General features: G+C 44.8%; 1 protein-coding gene across 6 annotated transcripts in view; it reads left to right on the forward strand.

Moving 5' to 3' along the window:
• The window catches only part of LOC119972705 (TPR and ankyrin repeat-containing protein 1-like), a 211,443-nt gene that overhangs the window by 96,269 nt on the left and 88,985 nt on the right, over positions 1–26,189 (forward strand). For 4 of the 6 annotated variants that reach the window (XM_038809842.1, XM_038809843.1, XM_038809844.1 and 1 more), the window contains 7 exons: positions 343–496; positions 6,492–6,592; positions 11,066–11,152; positions 16,344–16,485; positions 20,656–20,796; positions 25,570–25,737; positions 25,841–26,011. In XM_038809842.1, coding sequence (XP_038665770.1) covers positions 343–496; positions 6,492–6,592; positions 11,066–11,152; positions 16,344–16,485; positions 20,656–20,796; positions 25,570–25,737; positions 25,841–26,011 — 964 coding nt within the window. Of the gene's footprint in view, positions 1–342; positions 497–6,491; positions 6,593–11,063; positions 11,153–16,343; positions 16,486–20,655; positions 20,797–25,569; positions 25,738–25,840; positions 26,012–26,189 lie in introns of those variants that run through there. The other 2 variants (XM_038809845.1, XM_038809846.1) reach the window with 2 other exon arrangements.

A 26,189-nucleotide genomic window follows, 5' to 3' on the forward strand; every position in this document is an offset into this window, starting at 1 on the left:
AATCTGTATATCTAACTCAAGCGTGTTGCATTAATCGTGATGAGTTGTGCATGCACTGAAGAATAAGCTATGCCGGGGGTCTGTATTATGCGTAAATCTGTTAATGTAGGTTGCATGGTTCTCTGTGTTTCCTAACAATTATTGTATACTATTGTTAACATGTAAAAATGCTTTCAAAACTTTTTAAAGAAGCGTAATCTGGCAAAAACAGTTAAGCGTTCTGCCCTGTTGAAGTCATTTTCACTTTATTATTGATTAATTGAGCATACTTCTCAATGGACTGGATTTGGTTTAAATTGATGTGTTGCTCTAACCTCGCTCAAACCTTATTTTCTGACATAGGGCTACTACTGGGCTGGCAATGCCTTGCTGAAGATGCACGATATCTTTGGAGCATATCAGCATTTCTGTGATGGCCTACATATGCTGGACAGAGACAGAGAAAAATTTCAAAATGACATTGCTGATTTCATCGTGGGAATCATGACCGCTTATAGTGTGTTTGAATTTTGTGCAGTGTTCTCCAAAGCCTCTATTTGATGGATTAAAATATTAGGATGCTAAATGGCAAACTGTGAATCAATATCATAAATTAATTGAATGTAATAGAAGAAGAATAGAATATAAACCAAGGGACGTGGCTGATCTCCCTGACTCCTTCACGTGCGGGAAGTGTGTCCAGCTGCAGCTCTTGTTAGACCGCATGAGGGCTCTGGAGCTGCGGATGGACTCACTTTGGAGCATCCGCAATGCTGAGGAGGTCTTGGCTAGCACATTTAGCGAATTGGCCACACCGCAGATTAGGGTTGCTGAGGGAGAAAGGGAATGGGTGACCAAAAGGCAGAGAAAAAGCAGGAAGACAGTGCAGGTGTTCCGTGCGGTCATCTCCCTCCAAAACAGGTATACAGTTTTGGATACTGTTGGGGGAGATGGCTCAATAGGGGAAGGCAGCATTTGCCAGGTTCATGGCACCGTGGCTGGTTCTGCTGTACAGAAGGGTGGGAAAAAGAGTGGAAGGGCTATAGTCATAGGGGATTCAATTATAGGGGAGTAGATCGGCGGTTCTGTGGTTGAAAACAAGACTCCCGAATGGTATGTTGCCTCCCAAGTGCACGGGTCAGGGATGTCTCCGATCGGCTGCAGAACACTCTGAAGGGGGAGGCTGAACAGCCAGTTGTCATGGTGCATGCAGGCACCAATGATGTAGGTAAAACACGGGATGAGGTCCTACAAGCAGAATTTAGGGAGTTAGGAGCCAAGTTTAAAAAGTCGGACCTCGGAGGTAGTAATCTCAGGATTGCTACCAGTGCCACGTGGTAGTCTGAGTAGAAATGAAAGAATAGGCAGGATGAATGCGTGGCAGGAGGGAGGGGTTCAGATTTTTGGGACATTGGGACAGGTTCTGGGGGAGGTGGGACTACTACAAATTGGATGGTCTACACCTGGGCCGGACTGGAACCAATGTTCTTGGGGGTGCTTTTGCTAACGCTGTTGGGGAGGGTTTAAACTAATGTGGCAGGGGGATGGGAACAAAATGAGGAGGTTAGTGGACAGTAAGGAGGTAGTAACTAAAGCCTGTAAGGAACTAGATCATGAAGTCAGGGGAAGAGTAGGCAGGGAGCAGATGATGAACGCAAAGGGACTGGTGGTCTGAGGTGCATTTGTTTTAATGCAAGAAGTGTAGTAGGTAAGGCAGATGAACTTAGGGTTTGGATTAGTACCTGGGAGTATGATGTTATTGCTATTACTGAGACTTGGTTGAGGGAAGGACATGATTAGCAACTAAATATCCCAGGATATCGATGCTTCAGGTGGGATAGGGAGGTAAAAGGGATGGAGGAGTGCATTGCTGGTCAGAGAGGATATCACAGCTGTGCTGAAGGAGGGCACTATGGAGGACTCGAGCAATGAGGCAATATGGGCAAAGCTCAGAAATAGGAAGGGTGTGGTAACAATGTTGGGGCTGTACTACAGACCTCCCAACTGCGAGTGCGAGATAGAGGTACAAATATGTAAACAGATTATGGAAAGATGTAGGAGCAACAGGGTGGTGGTGATGGGAGATTTTAATTTTCCCAACGTTGACTGGGATACACTTAGTGTCAGAGGTCTAGATGGAGCAGAATTTGTAAGGAGCATCCAGGAGGGTTTTGTAGAGCAGTATGTAAATAGTCCAACTCTGGAAGGGGCCATTCTGGACCTGGTGTTGGGGAATGAGCCCGGCCAGGTGGTTGAAGTTTCAGTCGGTGATTACTTTGGGAATAGCGATCACAATTCCATAAATTTTAGAATACTCATGGACAAAGACGAGAATGGTCCTAAAGGAAGAATGCTAAGTTGGGGGAAGGCCAACTATACCAAAATTCGGCAGGATCTGGGGAATGTGAATTGGGAGCAGCTGTTTGAAAGTAAATCCACATTTGATATATGGGAGGCTTTTAAAGAGAAGTTGATTAGAATGCAGGACAGATGAACTTCGGGTTTGGATTAGTACCTGGGAGTATGATGTTATTGCTATTACTGAGACTTGGTTGAGGGAAGGACTTGATTGGCAACTAAATATCCCAGGATATCGATGCTTCAGGTGGGATAGGGATGTAAAAGGGGTGGAGGAGTTGCATTGCTGGTCAGAGAGGATATCACAGCTGTGCTGAAGGAGGGCACTATGGAAAATGAGGGATCGAAATAGCAAGATTAGGGAATCGTGGATGACAAGTGAAATTGTGAGACTAGCTAAGAGGAAAAAGGAAGCATACATACGGTTTAGGTGACTGAAGACAGACTAAGCTTTGGAAGAATATCGGGAATGTAGGACCAATCTGAAACGAGGAATCAAGAGGGCTAAAAGGGGTCATGGATTATCTTTAGCAAACAGGGTTAAGGAAAATGCCAAACCCTTTTATTCATATATAAGGAACAAGAGGGTAACTAGAGAAAGGGTTGGCACACTCGAGGACAAAGGAGGAAAGTTGTGCGTGGAGTCAGAAAATGGTTGATATTCTTAACGAGTACTTTGCATCTGTATTCATCGAGGAGAGGGATATGACAGATGTTGAGGTTAGGGATAGATGTTTGATTACTCTAGGTCAAGTCGGCATAAGGAGAGAGGATGTGTTGGGTATTCTAAAAGGCATTAAAGTGGGCAAGTCTCTAGGTCCGGATGGGATCTATCCCAGGTTGCTGAGGGAAGTGAGAGAGGAAATAGCTGGGGCCTTAACATATATCTTTGCAGCATCTTTGAACACTGGTGAGGTGCCGGAGGACTGGAGAATTGCTAATGTTGTCCCCTTGTTTAAGAAGGGTAGCAGGGATAATCCAGGTAATTATAGACTGGTGAGCCTGACGTCAATGGTAGGGAAGCTGCTGTAGAAGATACTGAGGGATAGCATCTATTCCCATTTGGAAGAAAATGGGCTTTTCAGTGATAGGCAACATGGTTTTGTGCAGGGAACGTCATGTCTTACCAACTTAATAGAATTCTTTGAGGAAGTGACAAAGTTGATTGATGAGGGAAGGGCTGTAGATGTCATATACATGGACTTCAGTAAGGTGTGTGATGAGGTTCCCCATTGTCGGCTGATGGAGAAAGTGAAGTCTCATGGGGTCCAGGATGTACTAGCTAGATGGATAAAGAACTGGCTGGGCAACAGGAGACAGAGAGTAGTAGTGGAAGGGAGTTTCTCAAAATGGAAAACTGTGACCAGTGGTGTTCCACATGGATCCATGCTGGGACCACTGATGTTTGTGATATACACAAATGATCTGGACGAAGGTATAGGTGGTCTGATTAGCAAGTTTGCAGATGACACTAAGATTGGTGGAGTAGCAGATAGTGAAGGGGACTGTCAGAGAATACAGCAGAATATAGATAGATTGGAGAGTTGGGTGGAGAAATGGCAAATATGATATAGATATAGAGAAATATAGCACAGAACAGGCCCTTCGGCCCACGATGTTGTGCCGAACTTTTGTCCTAGGTTAATCATAGATCATAGAATTTTGGACACTAAGGGCAATTTATCATGGCCAATCCACTGGAGATCAATTCTGGCAAATGCGAGGTGATGCATTTTGGAAGATCCAATTCAAGAGCGAACTATACGGTAAATGAAAAAGCTCTGGGAAAAATTGATGCACTGAGAGATCTGGGTGTTCGGGTCCATTGTACCCTGAAGGTGGCTGCGCAGGCCGATAGTGGTCAAGAAGGCATATGGCATGCTTTCCTTCATCGGAAGGGATATCGAGTACAAAAGTTGGCAGGTCATGTTACAGTTGTATAAGACTTTGGTTTGGCCACATTTGGAATACTGCATACAGTTCTGGTCGCCACATTACCTAAAGGATGTGGATGCTTTGGAGAGGGTGCAGAGGAGGTTCACCAGGATGTTGCCTGGTATGGAGGGCGCTAGCTATGAAGAGAGGTTGAGTAGATTAGGATTATTTTCATTAGAAAGACGGAGGTTGAGGGGGGACCTCATGAGGTCTACAAAATCAAGAGAGGTATAGACAGGATGGATAGCAAGAAGTGTCTTCCTAGAGTGGGGGACTCAATTACTAGGGGTCACGAGTTCAAGGCGAGAGGGGAAAAGTTTCAGGGAGATATACGTGGAAAGTTCTTTATGCAGAGGGTGGTGTGTGCCTGGAACGCATTGCCGGCAGAGGTGGTAGAGGCAGGCACAATAGCGTAATTTAAGATGTAACTAGACAGATACATGAATGGGCAGGGAGCAGAGGGATACAGATCCTTAGAAAATAGGCGACATTTGTAGCTAGAGGGTCTGGGTCGGCGCAGGCTTGGAGGGCCGAAGGGCTGTTCCTGTGCTGTAATTTTTCTTTGTTCTTTAGATCATGGTTGAATGCAATAAATTAATTGGTGATTGGAGAGGCAGAGGGAAGAGCAGGTAGGGTGGGGGAGGGAAGCAGAGTTTGAGAGGGGGAGAGAAGTGAGCTGGGAGGAGATAATGGTGAGGTTGGAGATGGGAGGTTGGAGAGCAGGAAGCAAAGGCAGATGGGAGGTGCGGAGAGGGGGAGCAACGGGAAACGGGTGCGGAGAGGGGGGCTATGGGAGGTGTGGGGAGTAAGAGCGAAGGGAGGTGCGGAGAGGGGGAGCAAAGTGAGGCTGGGGCACGGAGCAAAGGGGGGTGTGGAGCAAAGGGAGGTGGGGGCGGAGCGGAGGGAGGTGGGGAGTGGAATGAAGTGGGGGGCGCGGAACGAATAGGGCCGGGATGGCGGAAGCGGCTTTAGATTGAGAGAGGAGATCGATGAGAAAAGAAGTGGGGGAAAGCGGGTTATGGGTGGCAAAATCTTGGGCATTGAGTGGAAGAATAAACTGTGGCAAATGAAAGGGAGGGGGGAGATGAGATGGGGAGATTTTTGCTCCAGAATTAAAAGGTTACCTTCCTGCTAAACATGGAGGTGATTCATAGCACAGTGGTTAGCACAGTTCCTTCGCAGCTCCAGGGTCCCAGGTTCGATTCTTGGCTTGGGTCACTAACTGGGAGTCTTCATGTTCTCCCCGTGTGTGCATAGGCTTCCTCCGGCTGCTCCGGCTTCTGCCCACAGTCCAAAGATGTGCAGGTTAGGTGGATTGACCATGCTAAATTGTTCTGCGTATCCAAACAAAATAGTTGGATGGGGTTGCGGGGATAGGGTGGAGGTGCGGGCTTGGGTGAGGTGCTCTTTCCAAGAGCCGATGCAGACTCGATAGGCCAAATGGCCTCCTTCTGCACTCTAAATTCTTTGATTCTATGATTAAGTTAAGAAACAAAGATACAAGATCAGTTTTTACTGCTCTCTGTCCTGAAATAAAAGTTGGCATGGGTATGACGGTGTTCAGCAAATGTAACTGTATTGTACAAGCTCACAAGCTGTACCTTTTAGACATTGCACAAAAGAATGTGAAAATATTGAGCATTGAAATAAACAGGCCACTTACAACACAAGTTTAGAGGGATCATTGAGTAAGACGACTTGGTTGTTAGCTCCTACATGTTTGCTGCTCTCTGATCCAAGAGAGTAGCGTAGGGCTTAAAGCTCATCAAAAAGGGGAACCTGACGCGACAAACAACAAATGGGGTTTTGGAAATCATTTGCAGCCCTTTTGCTTGGCCTATTATAGTCACTTGCACACAGTGTCACAGCAGTAGCAAGTGGCCAGAGACTGAATTTGTGTTTCTGAGCGTCTTTATCCATGGGGATTAAGAGTGAGTAGCACCGGCTTCATCACATGTATGCCCACAACTCGAGCAAATCAGGTTGAGTCACTTTGTGCAGCTTTGCTGAAATGAATCACTATTTTCTTGTCTTTTTTTGTGAATTCAGTGAGTTTTCCATTGAATTTTATGGTACATTAACTAGCTGATGTGAAACCAGCAAGCACCACCAAATACGAATAAAACCATTTATACGTGTGTGTCAATAAACATTAATGACCAGTTTCAAATTTGTGATTTTTAGATCATTGTTTTAACTGCTAACCTTGGCTTTCACAGGGACAGACAGCAACTCTCTTGAGATCTTGAAATGGAAAGGCTACAATCCCCCGATTTGGCAAATAGCTATTGAAAGAGCGGCAAAAAAAAACCTATGGGAGGTAAGCAGTCATTGAAAATGAAAGTGATTAAAATTTGAACTTCATTGGGATGTGGGTATCACTGGCTAGGCCAGCATTTATTGCCCATCCAAGTTGCTGTTGAGGTGGTGCTGCACTGCCTCCTTGAACTGCTGCAGCCCATGTTGGGTGGGAGTTCCAGAATTTTGACCGAGCGACATAGTCATAGATGTTTACAGCATGGAAACAGGCTCTTCGGCCCAGCTTGTCCATGCCACCCAGTTTCTATCACTAAGCTAGTCCCAATTTCCCGCATTTGGCCGATATCCCTTTATACTCACCCTGCCCGTGTAACTATCTAAATTTTTTAAGGGATAAACTACCTGCCTCTACCACTGCCTCTGGCAGCTTGTTCCAGACGCTCACCACCCTCTGTGTGAAAACATTTCCCCTCTGGTCTCTAGTATCTCTCCGCTCTCGCGTTAAACCTATGCCCTCTAGTTCTAGACTCCTACCTTTTGGAAAAGATGTTGACTATCTACCTTATCTATGCTCCTCATTATTTTATAGACCCCTATAAGATAGAACATAGAACAGTACAGCACAGAACAGGCCCTTCGACCCTCGATGTTGTGCCGAACATTGTCCGAAACCAAGGTCAAGCTATCCCACTCCCTGTCATTCTAGTGTGTTCCATGTGCCTATCCAATAACCGCTTGAAAGTTTTTCAAGTGTCCGACTCCACTATCACAGTAGGCAGTCCATTCCACACCCTCACCACTCTCTGAGTAAAGAACCTACCTCGGACACCCCTCCTATATCTCCCACCCTGAATCTTACAGTTATGCCCCCTTGTAACAGCTACATCCACCCAAGGAAATAGCCTCTGAACGTCCACTCTATCTATCCCCCTCATCATCTTGTAAACCTCTAGTAAGTCGCCTCTCGTCCTCCTCAGCTCCAGAAAAGCCCTAGCTCCCTCAACCTTTCCTCATAAGACCTATCCTGCAAACCAGGCAGCATCCTGGTAAATCTCCTCTGCACCCTTTCCAATGCTTCCACATCCTTCCTATAATGAGGTGACCAGAACTGCACACAATACTCCAAATGTGGTCTCACCAGGGTCATGTATAGTTGCAGCATAACCCTGCGGCTCTTAAACTCAAGCCCCCTGTTAATAAACGCTAACACACTATAAGCCTTCTTCATGGCTCTATCCACTTGAGTGGCAACCTTCAGAGATCTGTGGACGTGAACCCCAAGATCTCTCTGTTCCACCACATTCCTCAGAACCCTGCCGTTGACCCTGTAATCCCCATTCAATTTTTTAATGCCAAAATGAATCACCTCGCATTTATCAGGGTTAAAATCCATCTGCCATTTTTCGGCCCAGCTCTGCATCTTATCAGTGTCTTTTTGCGATCACCCCTAAGCCTCCTACACGCCAGGGAAAAAAGTCCCAGCTTCTCCTTATAACTCAGACCATCAAGTCCTAGTAGCATCCTCGTAATGGACAGATAATATATTTCCAAGTCAGGAATGTGAATGGCTTGTGGTGGTGTTCCCACGTATCAGCTCCTCTTGTCCTTCTAAATGGTAGAGGTTGTGGGTTGGAGGATGTTGCCCAAGGAACCTTGGTGAGTTCTTGCAATACATCTGGTGGATGGTACACATGGCTGCTACTGTGCATCAGTGGTGGGGAAAATAAATGCTTGCAGCTGGGGTAACAATCAAGCAAACTGCTTTGTCCTGAATGATGTTGAGCTTCTTCAGTGTTGTTGGAGCTGCACTCATCCAGGTTAATGGAGTGTATTTGGCTCCTTTTATCCTATTTTTGAGGTGGTGTTATAGATTATAGAATAGATTATACAACAGTACAGCACAGAACAGGCCCTTCGGCCCTCGATGTTGTGCCGAGCCATGATCACCCTACTCAAACCCACGTATCCACCCTATACCCGTAACCCAACAACCCCCCCCTTAACCTTACTTTTATTAGGACACTACGGGCAATTTAGCATGGCCAATCCACCTAACCCGCACATCTTTGGACTGTGGGAGGAAACCGGAGCACCCGGAGGAAACCCATGCACACACGGGGAGGACGTGCAGACTCCGCACAGACAGTGACCCAGCCGGGAATCGAACCTGGGACCCTGGAGCTGTGAAGCATTTATGCTAACCGCCATGCTACTGTGCTGCCCACTGGTGGGAACAGTCTGTGACCTGGCAACTCTGCGATAACGAGGCATTGAGAGAGGGAACATTTCAACTCTCAAAACTATATTCGTTTAAAAGTGGATCCCCTACTTTTTGTTTAAAAAGTTATTCTTAGACTTTTGCATTAGTCTTTATGGTATTTTGTTCGGTAAAGGGTTATAAGGAACGTAGATAAGAGTTAAAAATCAGCTACAATCTGAATGAGTGGTACAACAGGTTTGAGAGGCTGAATAATCTACTCGTTTTTCCTGTGTCCTCAACAAATATATGTATATGAAAAGAATGAAAAATGAAAATTGCATATTGTCACAAGTAGGCTTCAATGAAGTTACTGTGAAAATCCCCTAGTCGCCACATTCCGGCACCTGTTCGGGGAGGCTGTTACGGGTATATGTACCATTACCTCTATGTTTGTACTCTGTGCTCTTTTTATTGGACTTGGGTCCCACATGTTTTATATACAGATTTGCTATCTTTGAATATAACTCCTACAGTGTAGAAGGAGGCCATTCGGCCCATTGAATATGCACCAACCCTCTGAAAGAGCACTCCACAACCCTACCCCTTTAATCCCATAACTCCACCTAACCTACACACCCCTGGACACGAAGGAGCAATTTGGGATGGCCAGTCCACCTAACCTGCACATCTTTCGACTGACAGGTTTGTTTCAAATCACTAGCTTTCAGAGCACTGCTCCTTCCTCCGGTAAATCTGAGGATTCACCTGAGGAAGGAGCAGTGCTCCGAAAGCTAGTGATTTGAAACAAACCTGTTGGACTTCAACCTGGTGTTGTAATACTTCTTACTGTGCTCACCCCAGTCCAACTCCGGCATCTCCACATCATCTTTAGGCTGTTGGAGGAAACTGGAGCACCCGAAGGAAACCCACGCAGACATGGGGAGAACATGCAAACTCCACACAGTCGAGGTTGGAATTGAACCCGGGTCTCTAGGGCTTTGTTGCAGCAGGTTCAGTCACCATGCCGCCCTCCAACTCCTAAAGATTTGTGTATCTGGACTGCTCAGGCTCTATAGTTGTGATGGAACCAATTTGTCTCGTGGTGAAAGGCCTTAACAGCCGAGAGCATCACATTGAGAATAATGGCCAACCTTTCCGGCCCCTATCTTCTCTCCTCCCTATCTTTCTTCAGTGAATGAAAAATAATGGGGTGTGTCTGCACCTATAGAAAATCGATCCTATTCCAGAGTGAACAAAAACCCAACAACCTCAGATCCGAACAACGACCTTTGTTCCTCTGACTGAGTGGGCACCCGAAGTTAAGTATAGGCATTAGCGTTAGAGATAGTTTAGTTTGTAGTACTTTGTGCATGACTAGATCTTACTGTGTGTGTAAATACATAATCTTGACTTTGAACTAACTAACTGGTGTATTGGCTCTTTGATCAGTATTCGGGTTTGAACCTTGTGGCGATGTCGAGAGATACCTGGCGACTCTAAGTGTAAACATATTTAGGATTAAGGAAGGCGACCATATTGACCGCCATATTTATAACCAAATAATAGAGCAACATGGCCAACCTTTCCGGCCCCCATCTTCTCTCCTCCCTATCTTTCTTCAGTGAATGAAAAATAATGGGGAGTGTCTGCACCTATAGAAAAGCGATCCTATTCCAGAGTGAACAAAAATTGCAATATAGCGAGGATTTCAAATGACACATGTTTTGTTCCCACTATTTTATGAAATGGTAACACGGCAGTATCAACTTTGGATTCACCTGAGGAAGGAGCTGCGTTCCGAAAGCTCGTGTTTGAATCAAACCTGTTGGACTTTAACCTGGTGTTGTAAGACTTCTTACTGTGCTCACCCCAGTCCAATGCCGGCATCTCCACATCATAACTTTGGATTAGCACTGAAAGACAGAGTGAAATCGGAAGAAATGTTTTTCGAGAGTTATTGGAACACAAGGATAGATTTTTATCTTGCCATTTGGGCATAGGAATACTGCTGCTAAGCATCCCGTCTATTTAGAAACCACCCTGTTTATTTTGGTGAAATCCAGCAGCAGAAAGATTCCAGGTTTAATCCAAGTTAACTGAGCTCCACATCTGACGTACTGCAATTAATATTCAAGGCTGAGGAGGTGAATTTTTATTGGACACTGTACCACACACCATCCCCCACAATGGACGAAGACAAAAAAAATTCACTTTTCCTCTGAAAGGCGTAAAAACTCTTATCTCTGTGGGAATGCTGAGCAATGTAGCAGTTAATTAATAAAGCTGTTCGGGAATTGTGTGCTGACTTCATTTTTAATACCCTTTCCTTCCCAGGCTCTTTACTCTGTCCTGTGTGAATGTAAATTCATCCCTGGAAACCACTACAGCGCTACACAGATCTCGCTTAAGGAACTATTTGCGGTAGGCATTTCAGAAAGGGAATTCGCTGGGAATGTATTATGCTTGTTGACCACAGTATCGATAGAAACCCGACAGTGCCCGAGGAGTCTGCACCGACTCTCTGAAAGAACACCCTCTCTCCGCCCACTCCCCTGTCCTATCCCAATAACCCAACACCGTGATTGTGGCCCATCCACCTAACCTGCACATCTTGGGACACTAACAGGCAATTTAGCTAGTCCAATCCACCTAACCCGTACATCTTTTGACTTTTGGTGGAAACCGGAGCAGCCGGAGGAAACCCATGCACACACTGGGAGAAAGTGCAAACTCCACGTAGACAGTGACCCACGGCCAGAATCTAACCCAGGTCCCTGGTGCTTTGAGACAGCAGTGCTAACCATTGTGCCACCGTGCCCACCACTTGTGACTTTACTTGCAGAAGTAAGAGGATTTGTTTTTTTCACAACTAAGTGAATCTATGTCACATTATCTGCATTTAAATAGTACCTTTCATGATCACAGGACTTTCCAAAGAATTTTGCAGCCAATTAAGTATTTTTGGAGTGTAGTCACCATTGCAATGCTGTAGGAAAGCCAGGAGCCAATTTGCACACAGCAAACTCCCATCTGCGAATAGTAATGTAATAATGACCAGGTAATCTGTTCTTGCGATGTTGAACAAGGGACAAGTATTGGCCAGGACACTGGGGATAATTACCCATCTCTTTGACATAGTCCCTTGGGATTATTTGTAATGTCCACCTGTGAGGGCAGACAGGGCCTTGGTTTAACATATATTTGGTGAGACAGTGTGGTTTGTGGGAAAGGTTGTTTGTTATAAGTATTTTGGAGCAGAGTAAGTGGTGGAGATGGTGATGCAGGGTAATGTCACTGGACTACTCATCCAGAGGCCCAGATTAATGTTCTTGAGACACGGAAGCTTGTGGAATTTAAATTCAATTAATTAAAAATCTGGAATTGAAAACTAGTTTCAGTAATGTTGACCACAGAACAATCCTTGATTATTGTAAAATCCCATCTGCTTCACTAATGTCCTTTTTCAGCAGAGGAAATCTGTCACCCTTGCTTGGTCTTGCCTACATACGACTCCTCAGCAATGTGGTTGGCTCTTAACTGCCTTTTGAAATGGCCCAGCCAGCCACCAAGTCCAAGGGCAAGTATGGATGGACAACAAATGCCTGCCTTGCCAGCGGTATCCTTATTCCACTAAACAATTTTCAAAACTAAGATGAAGAAGTAAAGATTTGAACTGGGGGAGTATTTTGGAAAACTATAATGAGAGGTTGGGTGTTTGAGTTAGCCTGCCAAAAATGTTTTTATTGATGACTGGAGGAAAAAAGATCGTGATGGAGAGCAGTTTGAAGCAAACTCAGATAATGCACCTGATTTATTGGGCTCGTCAAAATGAAATGTGCAACCTGTATAGTGTCGCCTTCCTCAGGCTTGCAGTCACTTACTCACACTCGTCACAGAATTTTTATGGCGCAGAAGGAGGCCATTTGGCATATCGTGTCTATACCAGCTCTCCAAACGAGTATTATGACTTAGAGTCATTCCTCTGACTTTTCCCTGTACCCCTGCACATTGTTTCTATTAAAATAATCATCTAATGCCCTATTGAATGCTGCGGTTGAACCTGCCTTCACCACACTTCCAGGCAATGCACTCCAGACCCAAAGCACTCGTGTGAAAACAAAATTCTCACATCTCATTTGCTTCTTTCGAAAATCACTTCAAACCTGTACCCTCTCATTCTTGATCCTTTCACAAGGGGAACAGTTTCTCCCAATCTACTCTGTCCGGCCCCCTCATCATTCTAAACATCTCTATCAAATCTCCTCTTACCCTTCTTCTCTCCAAGAACAGTCCCAACCTCCCCAATCTGTCCTTATAACTGAACTTTCTCATCCCTGGAACCATTCTTGAGCATGGTCCCCAATGCGTTCATATCCTTCCTATAGTGTGGCACCCAGAACTGTGCACAACAGTCCAGGTGAGGCGTAACTAGTGTCTTGTATAAGTTCATCATAACCTCCTTGCTCTTATACTCTATACCCCTACAAACAAATGATTTAGAAGCAGGAGCAGGCCCCTCGAGCCTGCTCCACCATTCGACAAGATCATGGCTGATCTGATTGTAACTTCAACCCTACATTCCTGTCCACCCTGATAACCTTTCACACCCCTGTTAATCAAGAATCTATCTAGCACTGATGTAAAAATATTCAAAGACTCTGCTTCCACTTCCTTTTGAGGAAGAGAGCTCCAGAGACACTCACCCCTGTGAGAGAAAAAGATTCTCCTCTCTGCCTTAAATATGCGACCTTTATTTTTAAACAGTGGCCCCTAGTTCTAGATTCGCTAACAAGAACATCCTCTCTGCATCCAGCCTGTCAATATCCCTCAGAATTTTAAAGGTTTCAATCTAGTCACCTCGTACTCTTCTAAACACAAGTGAATACAAAGCTAACCTTTCCTCAAGACAACCTGCCCATTCCTGGTATTGGTCTAGTACACCTTCTCTGAACTGCTTAAATATAATGCATTTATATTTTTCACTAAATAAGGAGGGCAATACCTGTTTCCTGTTAGCTAGTACTCCAGGTGTGGTCTCATCAATGCCATGTACAACTGACACAACCTATTTTTGTAAGCAGATCCCCCCCTCAATAAATGATGACGTTCTATTATCTTTCCTAATTACTTGCTAAACCTGTATGCTAGTCTTTTGTGACTCATACACAAAGGCACCCAGATCCTTCTGCATCTGAGCTCTGCTATCTCTCACCAATTAGATTTTTTTTTATTCTGCCTGCTAAAAATGTACAATTTCACATATTACACACCATTATACACCATTTACCAGATTTTTCCCCACTTGCTTAACCTATCTATGTCCTTTTTGTAGACTCCTCGCGTCCTCTTCCCAATTTACTTTCCTCCTTTTCTTTGTGTCGTCAGCAAACTTAACAACCATACCGTCAGTCCCTTCATCCAAGGCACTGTATACATTGTAAAATGTTGAGGCCACAGCACTAATCCCTGTGGCACACACTTGATTGATTGATATTTATTGTCACATGTACAGTGAAAAGTATTTTTCTGCGGCCAAGGGAACGTACACAGTATGCACATAGTAGACAAAAGAATAATCAACAGAGTACATTGACAGTGGTGCATCAACAAATAATGATTGGTTACAGTGCGGAACAAGGCCAAACAAGAGCAGCATAGGGCGTCGTGAATAGCGTTCTTACAGGGGACCGATTAGTCCAAGGGAGAGTCATTGAGGAGTCTAGTAACTGTGGGGAAGAAGCTGTTCCTATGTCTGGATGTGCGGGTGTTCAGACTTCTGTGTCTTCTGCCTGATGGAAGTGTCTGGAAGAGGGAAAAGTGAGGGGTCTCTGACAATGCTGTCTGCCTTTCTGAGGCAGCAGGAGGTGTATACAGAATCAATGGTAGGATGGCAAACCTGTGTGATGCATTGGGCTGAGTTCACCACACTCTGCAGTGTCTTGGGATCTTGGGCCAAGCAGTTGCCATACCAAGCTGTAATGCAGCCGGATAGGATGCTCTGTAGTTTGTGAGAGTCGATGCAGACATTCCGAATTTCTTTAGCTTCTGTAGGAAGTAGAGACGTTGTTGGGCTTTCTTGACCACTTGTTACATCCTGCCAAACAGAAAAATACCTATTTATGCAAGCTCTGTTAGCTAGTCACTCTTTAATGCATGCCAATATGTTACCCTCTACACCATGGACATTTATTTTACGGAATAGCATTTGCATGGCACCTGTTCAAATGCTTTCTGGAAATCTAAGTACAGTACATCCAGCGGTTCTCTTTATCCATAGAACATGTGACTCCTTCAGAGAACTACGATAAATTGGTTAAACATGATTTTCTTTTCTCAAAACCATGTTGACTCTGCCTGATTGCCTTGAACTTTCCAAGTGCCCTGCTCTAACATCTTTTACAATAGCTTCTAACATTTTTCCAAAGTCAGATGTTAGACTAATTGGCCTATCGTTTCCTGCTTTCTGTCTCCGTCCCTTTTCGAATACAGTAGTTGAACCTGTGGCAGGGCACTGTCCAGGCATGGGCCTCACCTTTTCTGTGCTTACCTTTGTGCCCCTGGGGAGGGGGCTCCTCTGGACTGAATCTCGTTTTTCAAAACCTGTTGCTTTGTTTATAAAATAAAAAAATTTAGTGTACCCAATCATTTTTCCAATGAAGGGCCGATCCACCTAGCTTGCACATTTTTGGGTTGTGGGGGCGAAACCCACGCAAACACAGGGAGAATGTGCAAACTCCACACGGACAGTGACCCAGAGCCGGGATCGAACCTGGGACCTCAATGCCGTGAGGCCGCAGTGCTAACCCACTGCGCCACCGTGCTGCCCCTCTTTGTTTATAAATTTAGAGTACCCAATTATTTTTGTTTTCCAATTAAGGGGCAATGTAGCGTGGCCAATTCACCTAGTCGGCACATCTCACCAGGAGTGAGACCCATGCAGACACTGGGAGAATGTGAAAACTCTACACAGTGAGCCGAGGCCGGGATGGAACCTGGGTCCTCAGCGTCTTGAGGCAGCAGTGCTAACCACTACGCTACCATGCCGTCCTTTCAAAACCTGTTGTAAATCTGAGTTTTGAATATTCGGTAAGGGGGGATCATGTGGTTGTGTGGAGGAGGAGGACTGGCTAATTATATTAAAATGCATGCAAAACCATTAAAATTAGGTTCCTGCCCTCTGTGGGCGTGAACCTCATAATGTCACTGGCGAGGGCATGGAAAATGGGAAACACGACCCTGCGGACTTGTGGGCTCAAAATCGTCCCCATTGTGTGTGACATATCTTTTTCACAGCTCTTGGCATTCCTTGGATCATATTTCTCGCTACTCATGACCTGATCTTATTGTTTCAAAATCAATTTTGCTTTGCTGTTCCCCTGTACATCTGACAAACAAACCATGCTAAGAATGTATCTGCAATTGTCATCTCCTCCCTCTTCACCCCAGGCGATTTATTTTGGGTTCCAAAAGTCCTTGATAAATAATTTTAAGAAACCCTGTTGCTGAATTCTATCAGTCTGCTTTAATCGGAAGTATTTTCACGAGATATAAAAAGTGCTTTAAGGTTTATATTCAAAGCTTCTTTTTCGTCTCTTTTTTTTTCCCCTCGAAGTGTGCCGCTCCTGAGCCTAGATCATTCCATTGCAAAAGTTGGATAACATCGCTGTTACGTACCTTAGTGTCTCATGATGTAAACCTTGAAAGCATTGGACCATTTCCACTTCATTCCATCCTCAAACTATCTATAAAGACCAGTAAGTAACTTTTCTTTCAAAAAAAACTACTGCATTTCAGTTATTCTTTGCCAGTGTTGACTTTGGCTTGGTGGTTGCAGCCCTGCTTTTGTGTCAGGAGTCTGTGGGTTCAAGCTCCCTTGTAGAAAAATACACACATTAAGCTTGGCTGACACACTGGGCCGGATTTTCACTACCGAGGCAGGAATTTCCTGATTTGGCAAATCATAAAATCCAATCTACACTTTGGGTGACAAAGGCGGCATAAGAGTTGGGCCTGCCGATCCTGGAAACAGATCATAGATGGCACACAGCGCGGGTACAATGGGAGCAAATGTTGAGATGGACTGGTTAGAAGGCCCATCTCCGTCCTCTGGGACTTTGTCCTAGCTGTATTAAAAATAGCTTCTGTAGGACTTCCGATGGTGACCATAGAGTAGCTTCTGCTCAAGGCGGATTGTTTTTGGCCTTTTCCCCATCCAAGGGTGAAGTATTTGAAGGCGAAAGGTGCAAGGGTGCCTGGAGAAGGTTTTACTGCTCTGGTGTGGCTGGTGGATGGATCCACGGACTAGGAGTGATGCAGGAAAGAAAGAGCTGCTGGAGCAGGAGAGTCTTTGTGGTGCACCACAGGATAAGATGGTGGAGGCCCAGGGGGCTGTGCTGCCTGCCCAGTGCTCGACAGAGCAGTTGATAGAGTTCCTCAATGACCAGTTTTGGCATCAAAGGAAAGAGGCCCTGGATAACCTAGCAAAAGTGACGGAACCACTTAAGTTGGGGATTGAGCAAGTGGAACAGAAGCTGGAGTTCCAGAACTGCCGATTCAGAAAGGGGAGGAGGCGGTGGGGGAGCAAGACCAGCAGTTACCCTCATTCGTTGCTGAGATGCGGGAGAACCAGAACAGGCTGAGGGAGAAGGTGGAAGGTTTGGAGAATGGCTCCAGAAGGATAAACCTCAGGATTGTCGGGATGCCTAAAGGCATTGTTGGTGTGGAGGCCGGGGCAGGGGCTTACGTGGAAACAATGCTGCAGAAATTGATGGGGGAGGGGGCCTTTGCCTGCACCCTGGAGGTCCAGTGCACAGGGTGAACTGCCGAGGCCAATGGTGGTGCAGTTCCAACGCTTTCTGGACAAATAGAGGCTCCTTCGATAGGTAAGGCAGACCAGGAAATGTACCTGGGAAGGGAATGAGCTGTGGGCGTACCAAGACCTGGAACCAGAGCAGGCAAAGGGAGTTAACTGGATTACGGCTGCCCTCTTTAAAAAGGGGGTGAAGTTTTGAGTATTGTACCCGGCACGTCTTTCCATAAGCGAGAGTAATACCTTGGCACACCAGAGGAGGCGATGAAGTTTGGAGAGACAGTGGACTGGGAGGAATGTGAGGATGTTGGAGGAGTTTTCAGTGTGTTTTTTAAAAGTTTTTAATGATTTTTTTTTGGGGGGGGGGGCAGGTTTTTCAGGGAAACAACAATGCACCTTTAGTTACTCGTTAGGGATGGGGGGAGAGGTACGGAGGTTGATAGCCATGGTCGGGGACCACCATGCTAGCTGGGCGGGCTAGTAAATGGGAGTGAAGTGGGAGGTAAGTTTAGGGGTGGTTCTTTGAGGGAAGGGGGGAGGGTTGAGACATGGGAGTGATTGGTGTGGTGCATTTGGAAAGGGATCGATGATGGTGGGCATCCGAGGGCAGGCCTGGAGTGTCACATGACGCAGGCTGGCCCAAAAAGGGGAATGACTAATCGGTTAGGGGTGGGGAGCCCCACTGACCAGGCTGGGCATGTGGTATGTGATGAGGTTGAATGGGCCAGTCAAATGGCCGCGTATGTTCACGCACCTTAGAAGTCTGAAGGTGGACGTGGCCTTTTTGCAGGAGATACACCTGAAGATGGGAGTTCAGGGGAGTTGCCGATTTAAGGTGATGGGAGCGAACTTTAGATACTTGGGAATCCAGGTGGCCTGGGATCGGGCGCAGCTGTACAAGTTTAACCTGGCTCAGCTGATGGAGCAAATGAAAGTGGATTTCAAGAGGTGGGACGTGCTGTCACCAGACAGTAAAATGACAGTGCTGCCAAGGTTTCTGTTCGTGGTCCAGAACCTCCCAATCTTCGTCCCCAAGTCGTTTTTTAAGGTCAATGCACTGATCTCTTGATTTCTGTGGGTGGGTTAGGAGGGCTTTCCTGGGGTGGGAGGTCCTGACACTACCGAACATGATGAATTACTACTAGGCGGCGAACATTGCTACACTTAGGAAATGGGTCATGGGGAGGGATCAGTATGGGGTCAGGTGGTATCAGCATAGTGTAAGGGAACATGTTTCAAGGTTTTGTTGTCGTCACCTCTGCCGTTCTCGCCAGCCTAGTGCTGTGAGCCGAGTGGTGGTGTTGGCCCTGGGAGCAGTGGAGGCAACATTTGGGACTGGAGGGTGCCTAGATGCAGGCACCGAACTGTGACAATCGTAGGTTTGTGTCGGGAAGGGGTGGTTTGGCTGTGAGATTTCGGTGGGGGGGGGGGATGGCGGCAGGCAGGGATTGAGCGATTTGATGATCTGTTGATCGGGGGAAAATTTGCCAAGTTGGTTGACCTGGAGGAAGAGTACGAGTTATGTTCGAGTTATGCATGGGGAACAGCTATCGGTACCTGCAGACTTTGTAAGGAGAGAGATGCCTTCCTTTCCTGGGTGCCGCCCCTGGAGTTGCAAGACAAGGTACTGTTGAGGGAACGAGACAGGGGAGGGGGAAGGTGCCCGATGTTTAGAAAGATTTGATGGATTGGGTGGGACCCCTGGTGGGGGACATAAAGCGTAAGTGAGAGGAGGAGGTGGGGGCCGAGACGTGGGCAGTAGCCTTGCACAGAGTGAACGAATCCTCGTCGTGTACGAAGCTCATCCAGTTTAAAGTGATACATATGGCGCACATGACGTTAGCAAGATCAAAGTAGGTTCTTTGACGGGGTAGAGGATAGGTGTGTGCGTGGAGGCCTGTGAATCACATCCACACATTTTGGCCATGTCCGAGATGGAGGGATTCTTGCGGGTACGCGGATGTGATGTCCAAGGTGCTGGAGGTGGTGGTACTCAGTCCAGAGGTGGCGATGTTCAGGATATCGGAAGATTCGGGAGACCAGGGGGTGAGAGAAGCCGATGTCTTGGCATTTTTCTCCCTGAAAGCCCCGAGATAGATTTTGTTTTAGGTGATGGGATCGGAGCCACTGAAAACGGAGATGTGGGTGAGCGACCTGAGGCTGGAGAAGGTTAAGTTCGTCTTGAGGGAGTCGGTGGATGGGTTCATTCGGAGATGGGGATTTTGTTTATTGATTTCTTTAAGGAGGTTTGAGTGGTTGGGTTGGGGGGGGGGGGGGGGGGGCTGTTAAAATGGGGAAAAACTGGATGTGAGAAGGGGGAGTATTAGGGGAGCGGGGGGGTGTTGGTTGTTTATAAAGTTATTTGTTTGTTTATATAAAAACACCTTCAATAAAATATTTAAAAATTAGCTTCTGTTGCCCTCATCCACTCGCTCCCTATGAACCTCCATGACCGTTGACCCAGTGTGCATTATGTAGGGAAATGAAATGAAAATGAAAATCGCTTATTGCCACAAGTAGGCTTCAAATGAAGTTACTGTGAAAAGCCACCAGTCACCACATTCCGGTGCCTGTTAGGGAGGCTGTTACGGGAATGTAACCGTGCTGCTGGCCTGCCTTGGTCTGCTTTCAAAGCCAGCAATTTAGCCCTGTGCTAAACAGCCCCATAGCTATACAATAACAATAGGTGTTAAAATGTTAATATTAAAAAAAAACACCCATTTAGAAATTTTCTTTGTCAAAAGAAAACTGCTATGCTTACAACCCAATAAAAGTGTCAATCAGAGTGTCAATAGCATCAGTTACAGAAGCTTTTAACCGCTTCACACCTCTTAATCTTGTCTGATCAGACATTGATTAAAAAATTCACAGGAAAAAATAACTTCTCATAGCCACGTAAAGATGTTAATCAAACAAATAGTCCACTCGGTTGAACAGAACTCCTGCTGAGTCTTGGAGCATAGCCAAGCATTTGCAATCGGGCATTTGGGAACTGTTTCAATAAGAACTAGGTGCAGGAGTAGGCCATCTGGCCCTTCGAGCCTGAAACTGATGACCAGACATCTTGGGTTTTCACTTGTGTGCTGTGTTCATTCATCTATTTTTTACATTTTAGATGACAGAAAACTTATTAAGTGGATTTTTTCATGTAAGCCACATCTACGGGACATGATTAACCAACAAGATGAAGATGGACATTCTCTTCTACATGTTGTGGCTTCCTGGCAGATAGGGTTGGATGGATACAGTCGGAAATGTAAGTTAGCAATTAGTATTGTAGTATCAAAGCATATTTTACTCTTCTAAATCTTCTCTCGGTTTTATGTGATAATTTTTTTAAAATCAGTGTGCCACCTATGTTCAAATAAAGATGATGAGAGCTATGTTTAAAATTGTGTGATTGGTGTTTCTATGGTGTATATAGTCAGTGTTGGTTATGTGTTCCCAACTAACAATAATAATCTTTATTGTCACAAGTAGGTTTACATTAACACGACAATGTAGTTACTGTGAAAAGCCCCTAGTCGCCACATTCCGGCGCCTGTTCGGGTACACAGAGGGAGAATGCAGAATGTCCAAATTGCCTAATAGCACGTCTTTCAGGACTTGTGGGAGGAAACTGGAGCATCCGGAGGAAACCCACATAGTCACAGGCAGAACGCACAGAGTCCACATAGACGGTGACCCAAGCCGGGAATCAAACCTGGGGCCCTGGAGCTGTGAAGCAACAACACTAACCACTGTGCTTCAATGCTAGCCTTCTAACTGCTGCTCAGTAATCTTGGCTGAGCTGCTCTTTTTTCTAGTACCTCCAGGAAGTTTAGCCAGTGATTTTAAAGTTAATATGCCTAATTACATTTTCCCATCCTTCTACAATTAGCTAAAATGTGGATTATTTTTAAATTCAAAGAATATTCTTTATGCAAATAGTGAAAGATATCTAAAAAATTTTTAAATCATTTTATTTGCCATATTTTCATTATTTTCACCATACAGGAAGGTAAACAGAAACAACAACAAAATGACCCCACCAATATGCAACCTAAAACATCGACTTGCAAGTTAAAAACAAAAGGCAAACAACAAACAAACCTCCCCCCTTAATGTTCAACAGCAACCAACTCCCAAAAATGCATGATAAACAAGCCCCATAAATTCGCCTCCATCCCCCCTAACTCAAACTTCACCTCCTCCAGGGTCAAAGATTCTAGTACGTCCCCCTGCGACGCCAAGGCACTGGGCAGAGAAGCTGATCTCCACCCCAACAAGACCCACCTATGAGCAATCAGCAAGGCGAAGGCTAAAACACCTGCCCCCACACCCACCTGAAACCCAGGCCGGTCCAGCACCTCCAATGTCCTCTCAGGGACGCGGCTCCAAGTCTTAGACTTAGACTTAGAACTTAGAACAGTACAGCACAGAACAGTCCATATGCAGATGATGTCATATACCTCTTCAGTACTATTCCAGCTTCGGGCAGGACCAAAACATATGCACATGGATTGTGGGCTCGCAGACATCCTCCACCCTCTCAAAGAGCCAGCTCATCTTTGCTTTTGTGAGGTGTGCCCGATACACGCTTTCAGTTGTTTCAGCCCCAACCTCGCACATGAGATTGAGGCACAGACCATCTTCCATTGTCTCCCCCAGCTCTTCCTCCCACTTAGACTTAATCCCCTCCATGGACACCCTATCCTCCCCCATAATCCTCCCATAGATCGCCGATACCATCCCTCTCCCCAACCTCCCGCTGACAAAAGAGATCTAAATAAGTGGGGTGGAAACAGAAACAACAGAGAAAATGTCTGTGTGATGGAGCAAATGCGTATGGCTGTAATAATAATATGCTAGCAGGAGAGTTCAAATTTAATGCAAGTACAGTATGAGATTAAGCGAATGAGATTAAGACTAATTCTGTTTTTCCACCTTCCAAATTTGTATTCCAATGTTTTCCCTGGGCTACGGTTTTACAGGTACCAGCTTCAGAGGGTATTATGAGCATGTCACACATTGTGCAGCTGGAGTGGAGTGTTGATCAGACGAGGTTCTCAACCAGTTTTGTTTTCTACAACAATTCGAAAAGACTGCATTTCTGAGTGCACTTTAATTACATTCCAAAACAGGTGTATGTGTAATTTAGAACCATAGAATCAAAGCAGTGCAGAAGGAGGCCATTCGGTCCATCAAATCTGTGCCGACCTTTTGAACAAGCACCCTACCTAGGCCCACTCCCCCGCCCTATCCCTGTAACCCCATCTAACCTGCACATCTTTGGACTGTGGGAGGAAACCCACGCAGACACGTGGAGAACGTGCAAACTCCACACAAGACAGTCACCCAAGGCAGGATTTGAACCTGGGTCTCTGGTGCTTGAATCAGCCGTGCTAACCATTGTGCTGCCCTGCAGTGCCCGAAAGCAGATACTGCACCAGTTTCACATGCAGCTCACGATAAAATGCTAGATTCTCTCCTTGTCTCACTGAAATTAAATTGGCAGTCGATCCACTGGACTGTGATTTCAAATTCCAAAAAAATCTATCCAAGTAAAACTGCAACACAACAATGAGGCTAATTTTAAAATCATTTAGCATTTAGTAATAGTCTGGAAAGATCTGCTGAAAATACAGTGGGAACCCTGCTGTAATGTCGGTCTTGGACCCTAACGTTTCTATTTAAATGAAAAACTGTTATTCTCACAGCCCTATAGAATCAATCTTTTAAAGGCAGTGATTATTATATGAAAGTAGCTTCAGTTTAATTCAACAATAAAAGTCAAAGTTATATTTTAAGAGACCCAAGATGAAGTTCCTCCAAGGGTGTAGTGGGCGACCACCAAGCCCTTGTAGCTGGATTCTTGATTATAGTTGTGTGCCAGATTTTTAGCCATCCCGCCAATGCTTTGCAATCAGCTACTTATTGAATTCCCTTTTTCAAAGTTAGTATTGAATCTGCTTCCACTCTTCCAGATAATGCATTCCAGATCACCATAACGCTCTCAAAAATAATTTCCCTATTCACCTTCAGTTCTTCTGCCAATTAATTTAAATCTGTGTCCTCTGGTCACCAACCTTCTGAAAACAGAAAGGGTTTCTCCTTATTTACTCTGTTATTAGTTTTAACAGATCTATTGAATCTTCCCCTATTCTTCTCTGTTCTAAGAATAATCCCAGCTCGTCGTCTTTTCATGTAACTGATGTCCTTCATCTTTGGTAACTTATTAGTCAACTCGAGTTACCTTTAACATCAAGTTAAAAACTGTGAGATTATATTTTAAAATCTAAATTAGCTTTGTGCAACATTTTTTGTGGACACCTCAGTGTTATTTTAAACCATTTCTCAAAAGAGCAACATTGGGAGTTTAATCCATAGGCTGGCGGAAAAATGCACATCCTGTTCTATTTTATGAATAAATGGATCACGTTTATTGAAGTTCTTGGTGAGGGTGGAAACAGAGAGAATGTTTCCCCTTGTGGGAAAGAGACCATTAATAGAAGATGGTCACTACAAAATCCAGTAAATAATTCAGTAGCAATTCTTCACACAAAAAGCAGGATGAATGTGGAACTCACTACCGCGAGGAGTGGTTGAAGCGACTAGTATAGATGCATTTAAGGAGAAGCTAGATATGCAGATGAGGTAGAATGGATTGGAGGCATACAGTGATAGATTTAGATGAGGAAAGATATGGGAGGAGGCTTGAGTGGAGCATGAACATCCACTGGTTTAGTCAAATGGCCCTATGTGCTATGTAATCCTATGTAATGCACTTTGATCTCTGATACCTGGGTCTGATCAAACCCACAATGATGGGATTAAAATCTGAGATTGGACAGCGCAAAAACTCCCCAGATTTGGTACTTGTTGGCAGAATTGGTCATGGAGGTCGCAGAATGTGCAATGAAAAGAAAAACGAAAAGTTGTCTTAAGCTGCTCCTTTGAGCTTGACACTGAAGTAAATTGTTGGGACAAAATAGAGGGTGCTTTTACCTGCTGTGTAGTGTCTCAACTGGATAAACCCCTTTATCCAGTTGAGACACTACACAGCAGGTAAAGTAAATAGAATAGATCTAACTATGCAAGGCATTGGTAAGACCGCACCTGGAGTATTATGCACAGGTACGGTCCCCTTTTTTGACGAAAGATGTAGTCAATGGAGGCAGTTCAGAGGAGGTTCACTAGATTGATTCCAGAGATGAGGGGTTTGTCATATGAGGAGAGATTGAACAGTTAGGCCTATACACTCTAGTTTAGAAGAATGAGGGGCGATCTACTTGAGGTGTACCAGATGTTAAAAGGTATGGATAAAGTAGATGTGGAGCTGATACTTCGTCTTGTGGAGCATTCTAAAACGAGAGGTCATAATCTTAGTTTTTCCTCAAATCTGTTTTAAATTTGCTACCTCTTATTCTAAGATTATTCTTAGAGACTTCTCCCAAAGGATTGTGAATCTGTGCAATTTGTTACCCCAGAGTGTGGTGGATGCAAGGACAGTAAGTAAATTTAAGGAGGAGTTAGACAGATTTTTAATTGGTAATGGGTTGAAGGGTTATGGAGAATGGGCAGAACGGTGGAGTTGAGGCCAGGATGCGATCAGCCATGATCACATTGAGGTTGTTAGGCTCGGGAGGCTAAATTGTCCACTCGCGCTCCTAGGTCATCTGTTCTAGGGAGGAGATGATTTCGCAATCCAGCTCTTGGTCTGTAACATTATAGGTAGCAGATGAGGAACATATCAGCCATGATAGAGTAGCAGAGCAGACCAGAAGGGCTGAATGGCTTAATTCTGCACCTATATCTTATGAACTTATCAACTACAGCTCTAACCATGGTGTCCATCAAAAATTCAAGGTATTCAGTGGTATTAATTATTTCAGCTTTAATTGCTAAGGATTAAATGATTTCCAGTTGATAATGATGCACTCCGTTTTCCTGCCAGATGCATTTGAAGAATTTGCTTATTTTTCAGAACCCAAAGGCAGTATTTCAGAAGTGCTCATTTTTTTCCAACCCTTTGCTATTTTTATTATAGTTCAGACTGAAGATGTGCATCTCCTTATGGAGCTGGGAGCTGATCCTTGCATTGCTGATAGAAAGAATAAGGTTCCAACTGACTATCTGAAGAAAAATAAAAACTTTAAAGCAGTCGATTTTATCAAGAGACATTGCTCAGCAACAATGGTGGACTCAGAGTTCCAAGGTACAGCGCTGTTGGATAACTGATACCCTCTTTCATATAACATTAGTTGAAAGTGCAGCAGTTACAAATTATATATTTTTTTAAAATTTGATCATTTATGTAGATGCAGCAAACCATATTGAGGAGACTGGATCTGCTTGTGCAGCTGTCACATTTGAAGAGGCTGTGGAGCAGTTTGTGCAGTTTTGCAACTCGGAAAGTGAGGAGTCATGTATTGACTTGTTGGCTCAAACTCAAGTCCAGGTATTTCTACAACAGCTGTCCACCCTGACAGGTAGGTCATATTTTATAAATGTAAACCAAGCGTCAAAACAAATGAAATAAACTGTGTTACAATTAATTTTGTAATGCCAATACTTTGTGACTGTTGGGGAACCAGAGCCGATACCAGCTAAAGCAGTCGATCAAATTCTCTCACTCTGTTCTGTTCACACTTAAGTTCATTTTCTCTT

This window comes from Scyliorhinus canicula, chromosome 10 (assembly GCF_902713615.1).
Source record: "Scyliorhinus canicula chromosome 10, sScyCan1.1, whole genome shotgun sequence".
Lineage (NCBI taxonomy): Eukaryota > Metazoa > Chordata > Chondrichthyes > Carcharhiniformes > Scyliorhinidae > Scyliorhinus > Scyliorhinus canicula.